The following is a 16,536-nucleotide window of genomic DNA, read 5'->3' on the forward strand; positions in this document are numbered from 1 at the left end:
TCGAAGTTTTGAGGAAGTTTGCAATCAGCTTTGGGTTCAAAATTGACTATGAGCACTGCCTATCACCCACAAACAGATGGTCAGTCAGAAAAAACCATTCAAACGCTTGAAAATACGGGTTACGGGCAGTAGTGATGGATTTCAAAGGTGGTTAGCAAGAATCATTGTCTTTGGTTGAATTCTCGTACAATAATAGTTTCCAGGCAACAATCGGTATGACACCATTTGAAGCTTTTTATGGAAGAAAGTGCAGATCGCCGATATATTGGGAAGATGTAGGAGAAAGACAGATGTCAAAACCAGAATTTATTGAAGAAATGAAAGATAAAGTTGAATTGATCGAGAAAAGAATGAAAGCAGCCCAGGATCGTCAAGACAGTTATGCTAATAAAAGGCGTAGACCTTTAGAGTTCCAAGTGGGAGATTATGTTTTCTTGAAAGTATCACCATTCCGGGGTACTACGAGATTTGGACATAAAGGGAAATTAGCTCCGCATTACATTGGTCCTTATGTGATTGTTGATAGGATTGGCACGTTAGCTTATCATTTAGATTTTCCGCCGAGTTTGTGTTTAATACATAATGTGTTCCATGTATCTATGTTGTGGAAGTATGAGCCATATCCGTCTCATATCTTGAATGTTGAGGATGTAGAGTTGGACAGTTCTCTTAGCTATGTTGAACATCCAGTGCAAATTTTGGACCGTAAGGAAAAACAACTCAGGAGCAAGACGATTCCATTGGTTTTGGTATAGTGGAGTAGGCATGGAAGAGAAGAATCTACATGGGAATTAGAGGCAAAGATGCGACAAGAATGGCCTCATTTGTTTGGGAATGTAATGAATTACGCGATGTATTCTGAATTTCCTATGTGTTATCAGTCGTAATGTTGTGGGTATCAGTGTTGTATTTGTTAGATTTCGAGGACGCAATCTCTTATTAGTGGGGGAGAATGTGAGGCCCAATAAGTTAGGCCCAACCCATTCCCAAATTTAATTTAAATGAATCCAACCCATTTTGTACAGCGTATAACAGAGAAAACAAAATCACTTCTCTTCCATTCCAGAAACCCGTCGCTTCTCTCGATCTTTCTGCTTCAGTGTCGTCGCGCCGCCAACAACAGAATTTTTAGTGCAGCAGCTTAGAAATCTTATTCCTCCAGTTTATTAGAGTCTTTCCTGCCTTGAATCGGAAGTTATGGAGCTAGATCGGCCTTGTTTCCAGCAACTGTTCCGTGAGCTTTGATCCGGTTTTAGGTAAGGTTTCGGCTTCGATTATTGGTTGTTCTTGGTGGATTACTTTGTAAAAGTGAAGTATTAAGCTTTTCCCCTAATTTTCCAGCTTGTTTTTCTGACGTGAACAGTGTTTCCATTGAATTTTTTGGCGAGCCACCTTCGCAAGATCAACGTTGTGCATTTTAGCTTTGATTCTTGAGGTATTAAGCTTGACTTTCAGATTTTGAAAGGGTTATATAGGCTGTCCGGAATTCGAATTTTAACCGCTTCGATTTAAATTATTTTAGTCAATTGGAATGCATTATATTGATATAGATAGTGAATTTATATTGTATGTTTTATCGTTGGACGAGTTTCATCAGGAAGTTCTTAAGAAATTATTGTGGTATTGTAAGTTATAATTGAGGTACGCTCAAACCTATATCATTATGACGCATATATTGGCGTGTAAGAATATTCGGTGAATGTTGTTTGCTATTATGTTCCTTGAATATTTATTCTGTTGCATTCATGCATTAATTGTGTTAGCATAACATATTGAGCATTGACTCCTTTGACGGCGATTTATGATGATTCTGATAAGATATATTGAGTCATAAGAGGGATGAGTGGGTTAAGAATAGCCACATTCCCATATGACAGCTAGGGACGAGCGACTTAGCTACTCGCATTCCCGATGCTACATGCATGGACGAGCGGCAATTTGATGCTGCATTTCTAGCACAGTGGCCACTGTTAGTTGATGATGTTATTCGTTTGGTCTCCATTTGTTATCCGTTATTCCATTGTTATCATTCACGCATCGCATGTCATTGCATTTACTTGGTATTATTACATGTCTTTTATATACGTCGTGATTTTACTGGTTTGTCGTACTGGGGTCAGAACCCTGTTTTCTTTTTATGTTGTGGTTGTTTTTGATGCCATAATAGGTCATTTCAGGGGGATTGACGCGTCTGGTGGAGCGTCATTGAGTGGTACCCAGTAGTCAGTTGGTTTATGTCAGAGTTCCCAGATATCTATATATTATACTGGTTTGATACATTTGCCAGGGAGATGCCATGTGTAGCTGTATTGTGATGTTTTTAATGTTGTTTGGATTTTTTTTTGTGGTACGTTGTGTCTAGTCCTGACCAGTGCGACTGTAGGATATTTGTTTGGTTGATTGTGAACTTGATGTTATTTTCGAGCATTTATCCCAAATGAACGTTTTAAACTCGTTTTCGCTGTTTACACCATTTAATCGTTATTGTGTGGTAATTAAATATTAAATACGAGCATGGCCCCTCACATGCTGATTGTTTTTTGTTTATGAAGATAACATTTCTTTATTTGATCACTTTTCCTAAGATTTTGGATGTGATATTTGATGGGTTTGAAATTCTAGTGCTCGTTCTTTAAGCATTAGATTGATTCCTTTGTGAGTCTTGGATGATAGTGGATTGATCAATACTTATCTGTCACATTCCACGTATTCCTTGTCATCGGGCTCAAGGTTTTTGCATGAAGATTGAAAAGGAAGAAGATTTAGATACGTGCACCATTTTTACCTTAAAAATAATGGTTGTGATTTGGCATGGTAAAAGGGATTTATTCAGGAACATGTCAAAATGGATTTGAGATCTTATCGGAGTATATTTCGTATTTATATTTGTAGAATGCATCCTTAGACACTTGTCGCAACAGTTGCAATTTTTTATCATGCCTAAGAATGGTATGAATTTTTATGGATAGAAGGGTGTCTATCACTAATCTTTATCGTAATCTGTATTTTCAATTTGGCATCAATTATACTTCTTATCCTAATTGTTATTTAAATATCTTCAATATATCGGTTTAATAAAAGGCAATCTTGTTATGTTGTTGTTTTTTTTTTGTTACTAAACCAGAGATGGCATCGATGCAAACTAGTCTGGCATCAGTTTTGTGCAACAACGTAAATAATTTGACTTCCCTGAAATTTCTGAACAGCTCCTTCCGTGGGATTGATGTGAATGGACAGGTCAGTATCTTACATAGAAAGGATATCAAATTTCATATAAAGTTTTTTGTGAATATCCTGGTCATTTTTATGTCTTTCAGTTCAGATGCTAAAAATATATGGAAACGGTTTCTTGAACAAAACTCCCAAAATTGAGGAAGGAATGGATCGACAGAAGAGAGAAATTGGGAGGACCAAGGTTTACTCAGATGTACTATGCCAAGCAAGGTATCATTACCGAGTACATGGCATACTGTGCCGCTCATGAAAAGCTCAACCCAGAATATGTGAGATCAGAGGTTGCTCGTGGCCGTGCAATCATTCACTCAAACAAGAAGCACTTAGAGTTGAAGCCGGTGATAGTTGGGCGCAATTTCTTGGTGAAAGTAAATGGCTATAATATTGGAAACTCTGCTGTTCTAAGTTCCATGAAACTCGTGAAGGGATCTTACGCTACCGGTTGGAACTGTTCTCATCTATCAAGCTCTGGAAAAGGTTAGCAGGATCGCTTAGAATCTTAGCTGGAAAATTTTCAGGGACACGCTAGCCGAACAAGGTGTTGATTACTTTACGATTCATGCTGGAGTTTTACTTCGGTACATCCCCCTAACGGCTGGAGGATGACCGGAATTGTTTCTCGCGGAGGGTGGTCCATTCATGCAAAATGGTGCCTAACCTATCACAAAGAGAAATTTGCGTATGAGCATTGGGATGAGATTCTAGACATTTGTAATAAGTATGATATATCATTGTCAATCGGTGATGGATTGAGACCTGGATCAATTTATGATGCTAACGATACTGCTCCGTTTGCCGAACTCTTAACTCAGGGCGAATTAACTCAAAGGGCTTGGGAAAAGGATGTACAGGTAACAATTTTTTTTTTTTTTTTATTGTGTGTACCCTGAAAGGTCACATGACGCTTCAGTAATACCCAAGCTATGATTTTATTTTATCGTCGAACTTTATTTTATAGTTTCATACTGGGTCTTATAATCATAGTTTTATTGATCAAACGAATCATCATCATAAAGTACTCGTTTAAGATGTTTTTTTCATCCAAGATGATCCGTCATGCATACAGGTCATGAATGAAGGCCCTGGACATATTCCAATGCATAAGATTCCTGAGAATATGCAAAAGCAGCTGGAATGGTGCAATGAAGCATCATTCTACACTCATGGACCTCTGACCGCTGATATTGCTCCTGGATATGATCACATAACCTCAGCCATTGGTGCAGCCAATATTGGAGCTCTTGGCACAGCACTTCTCTGTTATGTGACTCCTAAAGAGCATCTTGGTTTACCTAATCGAGATGATGCGAAGGCCGGGGTTATCGCGTATAAAATAGCCACACATGCAGCTGATTTAGCAAAAGGACACCCCCACGCTCAAAATTGGGATGACACACTTAGCAAGGCAAGATTTGAGTTCGGATGAAAAAACGCACCAGGGGTGTCTATCTGCTCAGCACTGGCCATTTGGCCAGGAAACTGACAGTTCAGGCTGAGAAAGTTCCTTCGAACCTGAACAGGATAATGCCTGCGTTGGGAGTGTGCATATTTTTCTTGTGCTTGCGCAGGGCTGGAGGTTCATCCTTTTGTTCAGGACATGGATTCAATTCTTTTGCAGCTTCTGGTTTATGCCAGGAAATATTTGCCACATTTCTGGCAAGTTTCATATTTCCTGATCATGTCTCGATCTTTCTGATATGTCGATTAATATGCCATACAAATGGAAGTTACTGAACTAAGCAAGACTTCATGATAAACTCTGGGACTATTTTTTAATTAAAAATTCAAAATAATAACCACATTGTATTATTATTATTATTATTATTATTATTATAATAATAAAATATTAAAAAATTATTGTTGTTGTCGCTCTATTAATTATTATAAAATTAACTTTATCATGCTCTAGTGGTCAACATTTTACTGAGACCAGTCCACCATAATCAATCCCTTGTTTTTTTTTTTCCAATAGAAATTTTATATTTACATTAATTTTAATCCTCGTGTGAATATTGAGGATCTTAATACTTATACCTGTATAGAAAAAAAAATTCCAACATTTGTACATTTTATTTATTTACGACTTCATTCGAGTACATGTCAATATATCCCTCCTGAAGTTGACTTCACATTTCACACTGCAACTTGTGCTGCAGCTAGCCTTGCAATAGGCACTCTGAAAAAAATTACACAAGAAATCAGCTTTAATATATCGAATCCATATGCACTACTTTTTTAAAAAAGAAATTGACTTAGATTTCGTCTTGAGATGTAAATAGACTAATAGAGGCAGGTAGTTGGATGATACCTGAAAGGAGAGCATGAAACATAATCAAGTCCAGCTTCTACGAAAAAGGCAACAGAAGAAGGCTCCCCACCATGCTCTCCGCATATTCCCACCTGCCATTTTACCGTGTCATTTGATTTGAGTCTAAAAACTTAGATAATGGTATTAGCCATGCAAATTGATTCGAGAAAAGCGTACTTTTAGGCTCGGTCGAGCTGCACGCCCACGTTCAGTTGCTATCTTGATCAGCTGGCCAACGCCTTTCTGATCAAGTACCTATTGCCAAGAAATAAAATCATCAAATTTTGATATGATACAATCTCCAAAAATATTTCAAAGTTCAGGCTCGACTCCTTCGAATCCTCTGGTATTAGACCTTCATTGGAACAGTGCATATATGACCAAACCCCTGCATCTTTCAGTCATGCCTCAATCTAGTTTTTTTCCCCCAAAAAAGATGGACAGAGCCACGGTAAGTGACAAACCTCAAACGGGTCGTTTTGTAGAATACCCTTTGACAAGTAAATAGGAAGAAATTTGCCCACATCGTCTCTGCTATACCCAAATGTCATCTGTGTAAGGTCATTTGTCCCGAAGGAGAAGAACTCTGCTTCTTTTGCAATCTTCACATACAAATCAAGAAACGTTAACTGTTCAGATAATTCCATTAGCACACAAATGTAAGTTCTGTACCTCATCCGCGACTAAAGCAGCTCGAGGAATTTCTATCATGGTGCCAACTTTATAGCTCACCGAGGCACCCATCTCGGAAAAGACTTTATTTGCAACTCCACGAACCAAACTCACTTGATGACTCAATTCCTGCCAAACATAAATAACTGGATTTTAGATGTGGTTATATTCCCCTCTCAGCTCCATTGGGTACACCGCATATTTGTTGAACAGTGAATTTTTATGTAGCGTTCCCAAGGATCAAGAATGTGATGAAAACAGTGTTTATGACATGCCTGAGGTGTTCCAATTAGAGGAACCATTATTTCTGGAAGGACTGTAACACCTTGGTTGGTCATGGAAATGGCAGCCTGAAATATTGCACGAACCTGCATTTCGGATAGCTCAGGGTACGATATCCCTAGCCTGAAAATTTTGATTCATTCCATACAGAAATATAGAGATGAGGGATATTTGAACGTGATAATAGCACTCAACAGACAGGATGAGGAAAAGGTAAAATACCTGCATCCCCGAAATCCAAGCATGGGATTTACTTCTGATAATTTTTCAATCCTTGAATAAACTTCGTCTTCGCTCATACCGGTATCGATGGTTAGTTCCTCAACAATCTGTTCAATGTCTCCCTCTGGTAAAAATTCATGTAGTGGAGGATCTAATAGTCTGATTGTCACAGGCAGACCTGAGAAATGTTGGAAAAAAGGGCCAGCTTTTTATTTAATGGTTTATACAATTTCCATTTCATTATCCAAGTGTAAACTTTAATACATATACGCACAGTGACATCATAAGATACAAACTATTGGTTCTAACAAAAACGATTTACCATCCATTGCTCGAAAAATTCCTTCGAAATCAGCTCGTTGATAAGGCAACAGCAAGTCTAAGGCTTGCTTCCTCTGTTCAAGTGTTACTGCCATTATCATCTTTCTCACTGCCTTGATCCTCTCGTCTGAAGCAAAGAACTGAGACAATAAAGCGTGAACGACATCATGAAACACGTTATTTATGATTAGATAGACAACATATAATGTTATAAGAAACAATAGATGCACAGGTTTTGAAGCTGAGAAATACTTACCATGTGTTCTGTCCTGCACAATCCGATCCCTTGTGCTCCATTACTCCGAGCTGTCAAAGCGTCTTCAGGCGTATCAGCATTCGCCATAACCTGATGTTTAAATCACCACCACCACCCTAAGATTAGTAATAACACTTGCGAAATTTCAAGATTTTGATACAGAAAATAGTGCTCGTTCTATTTCAAGAATCTTTGAAGCACCTTGATCCGCCTGATCTCATCTGCCCATGACATGAAAATTTCCAAATCCCCAGTCAGAGCAGGAGGGGAGAGCGGCTGTTTACCCAAGATTACTTCACCAGTTGACCCATTAAGAGAGATCCATTCTCCTTCATGAATAACTTTGTCTCCGACCATAAATACCTGCATTTTTTATGAGAGATTTACATACAAATTCTTAAACTTTGTCGATATTGTTTACTTAATTTAATACTCAACCTTCTCGGAGTCGTTAACACGTATATCAGAACAACCAGAAACACAACATTTCCCCCATCCACGAGCAACAACTGCTGCATGAGATGTCATGCCACCTCTAGCAGTCAAAATCCCAGCAGCTGCATGCATACCTCCAACATCCTCTGGACTTGTTTCAGTTCTCACCTTAAACCAAGTAACATTGAGAACATATAACTTTTACGATCAAAACAAGATTAAGGAATGCAACATTTAGGAAGAAATTATCGTGATGCATGGGATATCAAATGCTAGGGATGACAGGATGTAAGATCGTACCAAGATGCAACTCTTCCCTTGAGCATGCCATTCTTCAGCATCTTCAGCACTAAAAACGACCTGTCCAACTGCCGCACCGGGAGATGCAGGCAACCCTTTGGCTATAACAAAATTCTTGTAAGCAGACGGATCCTCAAACTAAACAAAAATAGCTAATGTTAATGAGAGCGCGAAGTTCTATAAAACAGAGAATATTTATATACGCACTCTTGTACCTGCGGATGAAGAAGTTGATCAAGATGCTGAGGTTCTACCATTTTTATTGCCGTACGAGAACCAACGAGCCCTTCATTTACCATGTCTACTGCAATCTTTACAGCACCTTTACCTGTACGCTTACCAGATCTACATTGTAACATCCATAGCCTATTTTCTTGGACAGTGAATTCAATGTCCTGCAGCATACAACAACATCCTTATCTGCACCAAACTTAAAACATATTTAATTCGAAAATTCATACAATACATAACTCATCAGTACCATCATATCTTTGTAATGTCCCTCTAGTATTTCACAGTTTTCCACTAGCTCTTTATAAGCTTCAGGCATACAATTCTTCATGGTATCCAAGTCCTCTGGGGTTCTAATTCCAGCAACAACATCTTCTCCCTATAAAGCAAAAAATCCATCAAAGTGTATATTCTCGACATAAATAGAAATGACTACACGTGATCAAGACCTGAGCATTAATCAGAAACTCCCCATAGAGCTTGTTTTCACCAGTACTCGGATTTCTTGTAAAGAGAACACCTGTTCCTGAAGTGTTTCCCATGTTTCCAAATACCATACATTGAATATTAACAGCGGTTCCTTTCAGACCAGTTATTTGGTTAATGCTTCGGTATTTTATCGCCCTTGGACTGTCCCATGAATTAAAAACTGCTTTTATAGCCAACTCCAGTTGCTTTTCTGGATCTGATACGAATAGAACGAAAAACACAGCTTAAGTTCTTGAAAATGATTGGAACAAAAATAGTACAAGTTTTGATTCTTTTTAATAAACTATAAGTTCTTGAAGAAATGGGAAAGCATACCGGAAGGGAACTTTTCACCCTTAGCTTCAAGATAGACACTTTTATATTCTTCCACCAGCTCTTTTAAATCAGAGGCTGTTAGATCAGTATCAAGCTTTATGCCTTTTTTACTTTTCATCTTTTCTAGTTTTTCTTCGAACAATGAATGTGGAATGTCCATTACCTTCAAAAAACCTTAACATTTATAAATTTTGAACTTGCACAGGAAATGTCTTCAAACGGGGAGAGAAAAAAACTTACAACATTTCCGAACATATCAAGAAACCGTCTATATGAGTCATATGCAAACCGCTCTCCACTTTTCGCCCCCAAACCAGCAACTACTTCATCATTGAGCCCGAGATTTAGAACCGTGTCCATCATGCCAGGCATAGAAATCTAATTTAAAAAAATGGATTCGGTGATTCATTAAAACCTATCAGCAGTCGAAACACTACTTTTGATCTCTTGGATGTATTTAAGATAGTCCTTTTCTATCAAAATTTCTATAATTGAATTCGATGATTATATTACATTAAACCAGAAGCATTTGAATATCAAACTTCATATTAAGATGACAGTAAGCTAAAAACTTTGATCCACATTAAAATGTTTATGAAAGAACAAAACTCACCGCTGCACCAGATCTAACCGAAAGGAGGAGAGGCTTCGAGGGGTCACCGAGTGAAGCTTCCATATCCTCCTCCACAATTTTTAAACCTTCTAATATCTCGTCCCATAATCCTTGTGGCAGCTTCTTGCCCATTTGCTGATATTCTTGACACGCCTCCGTAGAAATGGTGAATCCGGGTGGAACTGATAGACCAATGCTCGCCATTTCAGCAAGATTTGCACCTTTTCCTCCTAACTAGTACAGATTATGAATCGGGTTTATTTCGGCAAATGAATCACATTCTAATATGCTGCATAATTTGATCCTAGTACTTATCTGGCATGCACCATTTCCATCTAAGAACATGAAGGTACACAATATTAAGTGACAAACACAATATTTGGAATTTTTCTTCAAAGCAAAATGATACGAAATCCTTCATCTTTTTATGCTACGCTTAATATCTAGCCACATATTTCAAGTTTTAAGTAGCCCATCAGTTATGAATACGATTGCAGCACAGCATATTCAAAAAGGAAGGGTCTTAAAGCGTAATAACAACAGGAAAAAATAAACTCTTATTCCAAGATTTACCGACTTACCAAGGACTTCATACCCTTGTTCCCCTCACTCCTTCCCTTGCCAAATGTGTATACTCTCTTCGCAAACAAAACAACAAAAATTTATCAACAAGTACACATGGAGCACAGGAGCAGACGAAAATCTAAGGCAAATATCAGAAATAAAATCAAACATTAGCCAAAATCCAAGCACGATTTTTATATTAAGAGCATAACATAATGAATTCACAATGGATGCATACTTTTCATTTTTGCAGTTACAACATATAAATGGCTTACCCTGAATTTTTAACAAAAGAATAAGAAGAATAACAGCAGTTTACAAATGAACTACCTTCATGGTGTCACTTATCACTTACGGAGAAAAACACATAAATCCAGTAAATGAAAATTTCAAATTGTGATAGCAGAGAGGCTCAGCGTTTATAGTGTCAAGTGGGAAATGGTGAGAGCCAAGAAAAAGATTTAACACCACAGATACACGTGTTATTTCTACTGCCACATGGATAGTTCAAGCCGCTACAGGACAACTGCAGCACAAACACATTTATTATGCCCGTTTTAAGGTTTCAGTGCAGTCACAAAAATTTTTTATAATCAAATGCTTCTAATTCAGCTCAGGATGAAAGTGAAATTCAGTCATGTTTTATTCACCTTATAAGAAAAATTCATATTTTCACAGAAAATTTGAAGAGAACACTTTGGTTTGTCGCAGCTTTTAACATAAAACAAATTAACGAAACAAAAAACAAAAAAAAAAACTAATAATTTACCGTTTGATTTTTCACACAGAAGTATTGGAAATTTTCATGTAATACAGGGACTTTTTCGGCTATTCCCTCCAACTGTCGTATGAAATTTTAGTACTAAAAAATCTATTAACTTACCAAAATTTAAGCTACACTAATTATTTTTTTTCCTGATCCCTTGAAACTCTCGTAAAAATCTAACCTTTGTGGTGGCTGGAGTGGGGTCTGATACAGGACTAAGTACGGCTTGTGCCCTTTTCCTCGGCTCAGGTTTTGTTAGCTTGATTCTTGAACCATGGGACCAGGTGGCTCGATCTGGGCTCGATCTCCGGCTAACTCGAGCACGACATGGATGCACCCTGAGAAGATCAATTTGATCCGCGTATTTCTCCTTCAATGTTATTCTTGTATGCACATCATTCGCAGTGCACCTGATCAGCATTTTTTCACAGTGAATTGATATTTCTTGATCTTTATATCTCCCTGCAAAACAGCAACACACATTCAAATTAAATACTTCTTTCTCCAGAGCATCATCGGATTAAACTTTATGTCAAGAAAGGAAAAGGGAGTCAACAACTGGATTAGCTAGCACTGCATGTAATCAGTTTGAGATCTTTATATCGTTTCATATATTTGAATAACCGAAAAAAATGGAAAGAAACTAACATAATCCCAAATGGGTCGTGAACAAAATAAGTTAGCAAGCAAGAAGTTCTGATCCTTGGATAATATTCCACGCTCTTGTGTGTGCACTGCGTGAGTAATTTCAGTGGTAACACTCATATATATACTACGTCCATTCAAGAAAGGTCTAGCAATTTTTGTTCAAAGAAAAACTTCGAGCTTGTGAAGAAAAAGGATCAAGTTGTTGCAGCAAATCACCTTATTTTGATTAAATTAACGGAAGGGAATCAAAAGACCACAAGTGTACAGAAAGCTCAGAGGTCTTCCGAAGCCCGAAAAAATGGCGGTTGGTGCTTCGGCTGATCGAGTATATTGTGTGGTTTATTATGAAGCTAATAGTCATTTCTTGAAATGGTTTGTCTGGATATATAACCCACATCCAAGAAATTAAGGAGTAAAATTTTTCCTATTTTATTTATGTAATAAAGATAAGATACATTCGCAATTGTTTGAGATCCATTAATTGGGCATTGTCTGTTTTCCCGCACTGTGGGACACGCATTACAAGGAGTCGGATAATGTTCAAGATTTCAAATTTTTGTGTGATGACAAAAAACAGGGTGATATTGGCATGGAAAAGTGTTTAGGTTTTGGATTCGACATTTTTTTATAGTAAAAATTTGTGTGAGACTGTTTTATAGGTCGTATTCTGTGAGACATATCTCTTATCTGGATCATCCATGAAAAATTATTACTTTTTATTGTGAATATCAGTATGATTGACATATCTCACTGATAAAAATTCATGAGATCGTATAACAAAAAACATACTTTTTTTTATATAATTTATTACTACATCCACTAAAATACATGGAGTGTTCAAAATACTTACTTCTATTAATGCTACCATTTATTGAATGAATAAAAAATGGATAAATTTTAAAATTGTTTTAGCAAAGTCTGTTTTTCAAATAATATCCTTAAATTATGGGATAAAACAAATAATTTTATATAATTAGAATGAATATAGTTATTACTATGTTGTATCATAAGTGATCTTCAAAATTTTACGATCTAAACAATTAATTTAATACATAAAAATTATGCCGCTCGTTACATAGCCTGATCGGATTCAAATCCATCGGATCGGATTCAAATGACGTGGGTTAAAAATGAGATAAAGCTCAAAAACTAACAACAAAAAAACTGTGTGATTATATTGAATCCTCATCTATCAAGTATTGATCGGACCATTAGTTTTGAGTGATGCACATAAATGGATTGATGACAATATTATAAATAATGGTTTTTTTTAAAAAAAAAAAAGTACTAAAGTGGGGCCCATTTATTGGTCAGAGAATATACCCTATACCAAGAAATGCTCGACACGTGGCTTAGTTTAAGACACATAAGAAGAGAGGAGAGTAAGCCCGCTCCTGTCTATCTTATCTACTCTCGTTGCAATATTTCCGTTTTATTTAATATTTTTAGTGAAAAATGTATTATGGTTGAAAAATAATATTTAAAATGTGTGTATTGAATATTTAAATGTTGAAAATATGAGTTGTAAATATTGAAAATTAGTATGTGATGATGTAGGTAATGATAAATTTATTTTTGGATTATTTGTAAATAAATTTTATAAATAGCCTCAATATTTGTGAAGAAATTCACAAGTGTGTAGTTTGGTAAATTTTGAAAGTTTGAGATTTTTACTTTTTACCATAAATTTTTATTTTTTCACAACACGTTATCAGCACAGAGCTCTAAACGTCCTCTATATTTTTCCAAGCTCCGGAACAGAAGAAAAAGGTAACAAAAGTAATAATATTTATTTTACTGTTATTTATTTTTCGTGTATATATTTAATATATAATATAATGTTATTATATAATAAAGATTAGAAATAATAAAAATAAATTTTTCAAAAACTTGTTATAAATCCTGATAGGATGTTAAGACGACATCCTACACTCCCGGTAAAGATACGACAAGTATAAAAGCCTATAATATTTTTAAACAAAATAATTAATGACACCTCATTATAATAATATGATATGATCTACATAATTATTTAAACATGACTAATATTATATACACCATACTATTTCCATAAAATTATACAAATACATACATTTATTTTTTTGTACACCAACGGTCATAAACGATAACAAAACGGCTAGTTTTTGCCCTTATAAATATGATCTCACAAACACATTCAATCACTCCAACTTTCTCTTCTTCTCTAAAAATTATTATTCATCAAATTTTTCGAAGGAAAAAGAAATTGGTTTTTTCAAGGTTATTTTTAGTTATTTTGGTTATCATACTCACGAGTCTTGTATTTATTGAAGAATATCCTTCTTGTGTGTTTTCTTTATTTTTAAGAATGCGTGTACTTGTTGTTTATCAATTACTTTGTATTGCAATATTCATTAACTAATAAAATGTATCGTAATTTTTTTTAGTACCACCATGACAAACTTGACAAAGCTCGAATTCATTGCTCTTGATATTACGATGAAAAATTATATGCCATAGACCCTTGATGTAGTAATGCATCTTGAGTAATTGGGTCTAAGCGAGACCATTAAAGAAAATTGTATATCTTCATCACAAGAAAAAGCAAAAGCTATAATATTTTTGCGTCGACATCTTGATGAAGGTTTAAAATGTGAATATCTCATCGAAAAAGATCTCATGGCTCCCTGGAAAAGATTAAAAGAAAGATTTGAACATATAAAGGAAGTTATACTTCCGACAGCCCGTGATGAATGGAATATATTAAGATTCCAAGAGTTTAAGAAATTCAGTGATTATAATCAGCGATGTATCGAATAATATCGCAGCTAAAATTTTGTGGACATGAGGTTACAGAATCGGAAATGCTTGAAAAAAAATTTTCCACGTTTCACACATCAAATATAACTCTACAGCAACAATATAGAATGCGTGGATTTGCGAGATATTCTGAACTCATCGCATGTCTTCTTGTGGCGGAAAAGAACAACGAGCTGCTCATGAGAAATCATCAGTCCCGACCCACTAGATCATCAGCATTTCCAGAAGTAAATGTTGCAAGTAAAATGAATTTAAACCTGGAAACCAAAATCAAATTCAAAGACAAGGTTTTGGTCGAGATTGTGGTCGTGGACGTGGACGTGGAATTGGTCGTGGTCGTGGTCGAGGGCGTGGTTTTGAAAACAATAGAGATAGTTATTTTTATAACTCGTCTCAAAAGGACGTCACGAACCACCCACAGAAAAGGCATCATGAGAATATGAGTGTTAATGAAAATCACTCGAAAAGATTTGAAAGTTCTTGTTTCAGATGCGGCACTCCAGGACATTGGTCTCGTATTTGTCAAGCCCCCGAGCACCTTTTCAAGCTCTATAAAGAATCGATAAAGGAGAAAGAAAAAAAGACCAACTTCACTGAACGCAGTGACTGTTTGAGTGATTCAACTCATGTTGATGCTGCTGATTTTCTGAATGATTTCTCTAGAAATGATCAATATGTTGGTGAGATAGAAATGAAAAATATTGATTCTGTAGATTTTCTCAATGATTTCTCTGAACATGAACAATATAGTGGTAGATTATAAATTTACAATAATTTATTTTCATGTATTCATATAATAATGTTGTATTGTATAATTATGATATGTGTTATATTTACATATGTATTGTCAGTAATTTTTTTTCATTACATATTTTTGAAGTTCAAATATGGAAAATGCCATGAACAAAGCTAAACAGGGAACTTATCCCATGGAAGTTTGCATACCTGATAGTAGTACAACGCACACTATTCTTCGAGATAAAATATATTTCTTGGAACTAAAACCAACAAAAACAATGGTGAATACAATATCAGGTCCTGTAGACTTGATTAAAGGTTGTGATAAAGCACAATTTTTGTTAACTAATGATACAAAAATTTTGATCAATGATGCTTTGTATTCACCACAATCGAAAATAAATTTGTTGAGTTTTAATGATATACACTCCCATGCGTATGATACTCAAACAATGAATGAAGGGAATGAGAAATATATGTGTCTTACCACATATAAATTAGGAAAGAAATATGTGATTGAAAACCTACCAATGCTTCATACTGGACTGCATTATACACATATAAGTCTCATTGAATCAAACATGGTAGTTGATAATTCTTCAATATTAACCAATTGGCATGATCGATTAGGACATACTGGTTCAACAATGATGCGAAGAATTATAGAAAATACACATGGTCATCCAGTTGAAAGACCAGAAGATCTTTCAGAATAATAAGTTTCAATATAAAGCATGTTCTCTTGGAAAACTTATTATAAGACCATCACCAGCCAAAATCCAAACTGAATCACCAATGTTTCTTGAACGTATTCAAGGTGATATTTGTGGACCAATCCATCCACCATGTGGACCATTCAGATACTTTGTGGTATTGATTGATGCCTCCAGCAGATGGTCACATGTATGTTTATTGTCAACTCGAAATGTTGCATTTACAAGATTACTTGCTCAAATAATAAAATTGATGAATCAATTTCCTGATTATACAATCAAGAAAATTAGACTTGATAATGCTGGTGAATTTACTTCCCAGACTTTCAATGATTATTGTATGTCTATGAGAATCATTGTTGAGCATCATGTTGCTCATGTACATACACAGAATGGATTGGCTGAATCATTGATTAAACATCTACAAATAATTGCTAGACCAATGATTATGAAAACAAAGCTCCCTATTTCTATATGGGGACATGCAATTTTACATACTGCTGCATTAATTTGTATCAGACCAAGTGCATATCATAAATACTCCCCATTGCAACTTGCATTTGGTAAAGAACCAGACATTTCTCATCTGAGAATTTTTGGATGTATGGTGTATGTGCCTATTGCACCACC

General features: G+C 35.8%; 1 protein-coding gene and 1 pseudogene across 2 annotated transcripts; one reads left to right on the forward strand and one right to left on the reverse strand.

The window, feature by feature from the left end:
* The first annotated feature begins 215 nt into the window (after positions 1-215).
* LOC140835389 (phosphomethylpyrimidine synthase, chloroplastic-like) lies at positions 216-4,660 on the forward strand (annotated as a pseudogene).
* A 514-nt stretch (positions 4,661-5,174) lies between these two features.
* LOC140833888 (pyruvate, phosphate dikinase, chloroplastic-like) lies at positions 5,175-12,039 on the reverse strand. Of its 2 annotated transcripts, none has more exons than XM_073198374.1 (21): positions 11,873-12,039; positions 11,190-11,470; positions 10,260-10,316; positions 9,679-9,912; positions 9,306-9,443; positions 9,066-9,228; positions 8,711-8,946; positions 8,512-8,640; positions 8,246-8,425; positions 8,031-8,168; positions 7,734-7,898; positions 7,497-7,658; positions 7,296-7,385; positions 7,041-7,179; positions 6,719-6,896; positions 6,490-6,619; positions 6,215-6,343; positions 6,007-6,144; positions 5,720-5,797; positions 5,543-5,634; positions 5,175-5,410 (listed from the first exon to the last, which is right to left on the reverse strand). In XM_073198374.1, exons 2-21 carry the CDS (start codon positions 11,427-11,429, stop codon positions 5,368-5,370), a joined length of 2,859 nt encoding a protein of 952 aa, XP_073054475.1. In that variant the 5' UTR covers positions 11,430-11,470; positions 11,873-12,039; the 3' UTR covers positions 5,175-5,367. The 2 variants fall into 2 exon arrangements, with proteins under 2 accessions (XP_073054475.1, XP_073054476.1); XM_073198375.1 differs by lacking the exon at positions 11,873-12,039 and adding an exon at positions 11,657-11,783.
* Positions 12,040-16,536: the final 4,497 nt, after the last annotated feature.

Source organism: Primulina eburnea, chromosome 6 (assembly GCF_022965805.1).
Source record: "Primulina eburnea isolate SZY01 chromosome 6, ASM2296580v1, whole genome shotgun sequence".
Classification (NCBI taxonomy): domain Eukaryota; kingdom Viridiplantae; phylum Streptophyta; class Magnoliopsida; order Lamiales; family Gesneriaceae; genus Primulina; species Primulina eburnea.

Bases quoted from the DNA above. Each gene is read 5' to 3' on its own strand.
- LOC140833888 (XM_073198374.1), bottom strand. From the start codon at position 11,429: ATGCTGATCAGGTGCACTGCGAATGATGTGCATACAAGAATAACATTG. The intron at 8,947-9,065 runs GTATGCTTTCCC...TATTCGTATCAG, and splicing joins GGGTGAAAAGTTCCCTTCCG to ATCCAGAAAAGCAACTGGAG. The intron at 5,635-5,719 runs GTACGCTTTTCT...GTAAAATGGCAG, and splicing joins CAGCTCGACCGAGCCTAAAA to GTGGGAATATGCGGAGAGCA.